We start from the raw sequence: 6,254 nt of genomic DNA on the forward strand, positions 1-6,254 counted from the left end.
ATTGTTTCTGTTGCTTTACTACCTAAACCTCCAGACTCCAAATAAGTCACCTGATTTTCCTACTCCACCCTTTCCCTCTCTGATCTGCCAGCTGAGTTCCTAGCATTTGCCCAGAGTTTGTCTATGTTCTTTTAGCGTGTCCCCTGCAGCTCTCCGGGTCTTTTTGTACTTGGTCAGCTTTAGTTCTCTATGCTAGTTCAGCTGGTAACTAAGGTCTTGTGTCCTCCCAATTAGTTTCTTCGCTCAATGTGTTAGCTCCATGTGTTTAGTGTTTTCGGCCATATTCCTAGAAATGAGAGCTACATCTTCGAAAGTGGGATGTGTGCTGTCTCTCCTAATAAGACCAGGTTTTCCCCAGAAACCTAGTCTCATTACATGTCTAATAACATACAGGTCTTTGTTTCAACCCATATGTAAAATTCTAATAGAGATCCCAAATTGTCGAAAGATACCAAATACATCCAGCTGAATTCAATGTGTAAAGAATAATGTAACAGACATTAGTTTGATGATGTGGAACAATTAAGTGTGAGAAATATGCAAAACTGTAAGATGAAACTTAGCTAAAGAAACTGAAAAGAAACCTAATGAATATCGAGAGTTTATTTTTTGGTCAGGTTAGATCAATATAAATGTGTTCAACTGTGTGGTCTAGCGTATTTTTTTTTAAAGTTATTTTTTTGGCCTTTGTGCCTTTATTTGATAGTGAGAGAGAGACAGGAAAGTGGGGAGAAGAACATGTGTGAAAGGGTCATGAGCGGGATTCGAACCCATGACCTCCACATCGGGACTGTAGCCCTGCACATGGGACGCCAGCTCTACCAGGTGAGCTATAGCGGCGCCCCATGGTCTAGCGTATTTGACATGAACCTCGTAAGGACTTCCATAATGAACGCATAGTCCTGACAGGCAAGAATTGAGGTTGGAGTTTGATGATATGTGTTTGGGAGATTGTGTTTTTAGATTCACCATGAATTCCTTGGGATATATCTAAATGCTGGCTGACAAGATGACGCCCAGTCTGCAGAATCTTGGCTGGAGAGGAATATTCCAGTATGAAAACTATCCAAAGTAAACTGCCAAATTAGTTTTGAGAGAAGAAAAAAGTGAAAACTGTGAACTGAGGAAGATTAAGTGTGTCATTGAAAATAAAGGCAGGCAGACATTTTTTTTTAAAATGTCACTGCACTGAATTCTTACTGTGGAGCTGTTTTTTGTTTTGTTTTGTTTTTTTAATCCAGTAAATCTAAATTATTAGGTTTTATTTTAAATAAGAGAAAATGCCCGACTGTTTAACTTAGAAGTAATGCAATTACTGTGAGATGATACAATTTTAACCATCTGACATTTGGATGATATTACACAGTGGTGATCTTACATCTCTTGTATACTGTAAATACACACAGTGTACAATAAGGAACTAGCATTCCAAGTCCAAATTAAAGTGAGTTGCTTGAACTAAATAGATTACTACAGCGTACTGCTTGGTCTTGTACGTAGACGTTTTTGTTTGTTTGTTTTTATCATGATGCAGGAGCTGCAGATGATCAGTCTCACAGCTCAGCTGCCAATTAGAGGCATTAGAGACTCTTAATGGACCCTTTTCACGGTGAACACTTTAACTCATCACAGCGGGAGACGCACAGAACTACTAACATTAGCAGTGGCTCTGTTCCATCACTTATTCTAAGAAGCACATACAGCACCCTCCATAATTATTGGCACCCCTGGTTAAGATGTATTCTTTACCTTCTAGTAATTATTTTTCTAAATAATACAGGACCACAATGGAAAAAAAGAGGAAAATTCAGCCTTTAATTCAAGTGCATTTATTCAGTGTGAAAAAGTCCCACATTAAAAAATAATTCTTTTACATCAAATCATGTGTGCCACAATTATTAGCACCCTTGATGTTAATACTTTTACAACCCCCTTTTGCCAACAATTCATTTGAGTTTAGTTGAAGGTTACATTTTTCTACAATTTTAAGTGTAAGAGTATGCTTCTGCAATAAAAATTGAATTTATTTTAAGGCTTTTAACACATCTAAACCAGGGGTGCCAATAATTATGGAGGGCGCTGTATGTACAATACCAAACTCTGGACCTGGCTCACCAAAATGGGAAATAGAATATCAATTATGTAATCGATTATACTTGTGCGTTTCCTGGTTTGACATGTTAAAATTTCCACTGTGAAAAGGTGAAATGTTCGGTTTTTTCACTTATCAAATTTTTGTATTTTTTAAACTTAAAAAGAAACATACAAGCCAAACAACTCAAACAGGAGAAACAAAAGATGTGTACTATGATACTATGAATCAAGGCTCAGCCTTCTTGGAAAGACTAAAATAAAATCAGAAGAAATGTGTGGCACAGCAGTTTGTTTCTTTCAGTTCAATTCAATTCAATTTTATTCATATACCACAGATCACAACATATGTCATCACATAGCGCTTAACATAGTAAGGTGAAGACCTTACCGATTGTAAACAGAGAACCCAACAACCCAAAGCCTTGGGTTTACCTCTGAGCAAGTGGCTGGCAAGAGTGGAAAGAAACCAAAAAAACACCTCAGTGGGACGGGAAAAACCTCTGACAGAACCAGGCTCAGGAAAGCAGCCATCTGCCTTGGCTGGTTAGGGTGAGAGTGGGGATGGGGGTGTGGGAATAATTGTTTCTTTACTAAAATTAAACTTTCTTTACTTCGGACGGTGTACGCTTCTACGACAATATAATATAATGCAACATTTAACTCTCTTTCAGGACAGAATCGGGTAATGGGGTGATGCCTGTTTTAGTTTCAGTTCAGTTTGTTAAAATGGAGAACTCTGAGGATGTTAAAATTTGTTTACGGTAAAAAGCACTGTTACTACAAATAATGCCAGAAAAGTAATGCTGGTAGAGTTAATAGCATAAGTTATGGCTATACTTGTATGTTGTTTTAAATGTGTTTGTTTTTATGCCTGTCAAAGAAGAATTTCTGTCACTTGTGACAGACAATAAAGTTTATCTTATCTTATCTTAAGTGAAAATATTTATTTTGTCACTCTGTGCACTCCTATTACTGCTAACATGACTGCTGCATGTTACATGTGTTAAACTTTCACACATTTTAAACATACATTTTGTGCATTTTGGTTTGACACTCTCCTATTTTGGGTTTTGGCCAGAAATCAGTGCTGTTGTTATTCTCTGTGATAAATGTTGTCTGCGTTCTACTCGTAGCAGTATCAGCACTGTAAAACAAACATGGCAGCCAATCAGGACCAAGCATAAAAACATGTGCATTGTTTGCATCATCAGCTGAATGCCTATAGGTTCCTATTGTAATGTGATGTATATAGTTTGCTCTATTGTAACTTCTTTCAGTGAGACTACAGCTCAACAGGTGTGCGGATCTAATCTCAGCTGAGAATCTGTATCCCTTCTAAAGAATATGACATGCAGCCCATTTTAATCAGAAAATCCAGACAGAATTTTCTTTGGAACAGATCAGCTGTGCAGCATAGTTCATCATGGTGATATATTCAGATTAAAACAGAGCCACCTTCGACTATTGAAAACTCTGCCTTTAGGCTCAACATACTGACCCAACCCATTAATCTTGTTTCGTAGTGCACCCTATGATGTAGAGGAGGTGTCAACGGTATATGATTTGTGCTAGTTTTACATTATTCCACTGATTGGTTGGTAGCCACTGTCACAGGTCAAGGGAAAAGAAAACTGGTACAAACAGTGAATAATTTTTAATTTTATTTTTTTGTAAAAATGTTGTCTCAGGAGATTAATTTCCACCATGTTTGTTAGACCTCAAAGATACAAACAGTGCGTTTTGATGAGCAACACTTAACTCCTTTCTTATCTTCTCTCACGTAGTTGTTTTGAAGACGATGAGCCTCCATGTGTTGAAGAGATCGAGTATTCCACAGATCGTCCTACTGTGAAATGCAATGATCTGGATTCAGATGTCAACAGCAACATGGCCAATCCCGATGAAGAGGAGGAGCTCGACGAAAGACACAGTGACGCAGCAAAATGTCAGCAAGACTGCATCAATGAGTCGATCATAAAGGGCAACCTTTTCCCTCCCCAGATCAGGCAGGCGTCCATTGAAGCACTCAGTGAGAAAAGAAACACATGTAATGGTGTGAGAATCTCCAACGGACAGATCACAAGTTAAAGAAATATTCCTACATGTTTGGATTTTGAGAAGAAGCTGAGAGCCTCAGTTATTCTCTAATAGATTTTCTAAGCACTGTAAGCTTTTCTCCATAAGACATGACAGGCTTGTCTGAGTGAAAAGCAAGACTTAGGATAATAATACACACACACTAAAGATAACAAAAGGTACCAAGATGTGAAACGTAAATAATCCTTAAATTGCATGTGTAATTGGAACATCTCATTAATGCCAATACAGCAGCACTTAACTTCCAGCCTCAGTTTTTATTATGTTTGAGTATAGCAATGTAATAAGTGGTTCGTGTCAAGATGATAGACACCTATAGACAGTTTTTTAAAAAGGAAATGAGTATGTAACCTAGACAAAACGTCACATCTAGTGTGTAATCTGGTTGTCAGTGAGAAAACTAACAATGCTTTTGAATGTGATTACCAGTCATTTAGAGAAAGTCCAGGATGGAAACCATTTTTATAGTGATTTATTCAGAAGTATCTTGTGGGTGGTCAGCATAGTCTTAATGATGTGGATTGGTTTGATGCAAACAATAAACGTAGAAGAGGCAAAAGTAGCTCTGGTGCTTTTTGTGCCTGCTAGCAACAAAGGTGATCTTTCAAAGAAACTCTGCAAGCTGTAGAATGATGGTGGTCTGCCTTAGTCACTGGGTGGTCATCAAGAAGCTGGCAGAGTGTGATCGAGTAATATTCATATCTATATTAACTACCAAGTTAACCACTGACCATTCAAGCAACCACTCGCATCAGAAGAAAACTACTTAAATTTAGATGACTTATTCTAACTTGTGATTTATTTCTGCTTATGTGCACAGCTTGTGGATTATATAGATTTACAGCACACTTATACGATTGTTTAGGTTGTCAGTAGTAGCTTGTTAGCGGTTTGAACTTAATTATTGCTGCTGTGTAAAACTTGTAACTTGACTTGTGACAATTGGTACGAGTGCAGCATTGGAATGACCCAAAAGACGACTATTCAGAGCACATAGAACTTGGGCAAAAACACAGAAACCGAGTTTGGAGCATGATGTTACCCTGCTTTCTTTACCCATATGTCTCTACTTCTCTTAGCCAGTGACGGCAAAAGAACTCCATTGGTTGTTTGGACAAAAAGAGTTTAAATGATCGATACAAACTAAAGTGAAAAACTGGAAACTGTGACCTGTTTTGAGATATCTAAGCCTCTTTGGAACAGTTCCAACATATAAAGTGAGATACTTGATACAACACAGGGAAAATTAGCTTTTTTAAAAATAATTTACACAACAAAAATCTCAATAGATGCATATTATTTTGTGACCTGGGAAGCTAGGATTACTCCTTTTAGCAGAAAAAAACTTCCTGTAGGCATTTTTCACAACTCTTTATCAGTCTCTGACATCGGCTTGCTGACATTTGTGATGCTTTAATGCAAAATTGTTTTAAATCCCTCAATAGCATTTTTAGTTTAATTTAAATCTGGGCTTGGACTACATCATTTTTATAACCTTCAATTTCTTCTTATTGAGCCATTTCTTGGTGGATTTGCAGTGTGTTTGGGATCACCATTCTTACTTTGAGTTCAGCTCCAACTGTCTGACAGATGGCTGCACATTATTTTCAAGCTCTCTTTGATATGATGCAAAATTCATATTTAAAACAATTCCATAGTTCCTGAGGCAGTGAAGCAACTCCAAACAATGACATTTCCATCACCATGCTTCACAGGTGTTCTGAGTTTCTTCTCTTCAAAAGCTTTTTTTGATCTGCGCCAAAAATATCTAGTTACTGTGGCCAAGCAGCTCAAGTTTTGATTAATCTGTCCAGAGCACATTTCTGTCACATTGCCCTCAATGTAGCTTTTCACAAAATCAATCTACCTCTTACTTATCTTGTCTTTCTTAGGAAATACATGAAGCTGGGAATCCCACAAATTCTGGCATCCAGGACAGATGCATTTGCTGGCATAGTGGCAGGCAAACTGTAGGATGTAGCAATAACTTGCAAACGAGCCGGAGAACCCCGAATGCAACCGTGCTCTAGTTTTTGTCACGTCACAAAGCCCTGCGCAGTTGG

At 37.8% G+C, this 6,254-nt stretch overlaps 1 protein-coding gene across 1 annotated transcript in view; it reads left to right on the forward strand.

The window, feature by feature from the left end:
* The window catches only part of agbl1 (AGBL carboxypeptidase 1), an 82,256-nt gene extending 77,503 nt beyond the window's left edge, over positions 1-4,753 (forward strand). The window contains exon 25 of the mRNA XM_008295937.1: positions 3,879-4,753. Within this exon, the coding sequence (XP_008294159.1) occupies positions 3,879-4,182 (304 nt within the window). The 3' untranslated portion in view covers positions 4,183-4,753. The remainder of the gene's footprint in view (positions 1-3,878) is intronic.
* Positions 4,754-6,254: the final 1,501 nt, after the last annotated feature.

Source organism: Stegastes partitus, unplaced genomic scaffold, assembly GCF_000690725.1.
Source record: "Stegastes partitus isolate 25-593 unplaced genomic scaffold, Stegastes_partitus-1.0.2 Scaffold1088, whole genome shotgun sequence".
NCBI classification, from domain to species: domain Eukaryota; kingdom Metazoa; phylum Chordata; class Actinopteri; family Pomacentridae; genus Stegastes; species Stegastes partitus.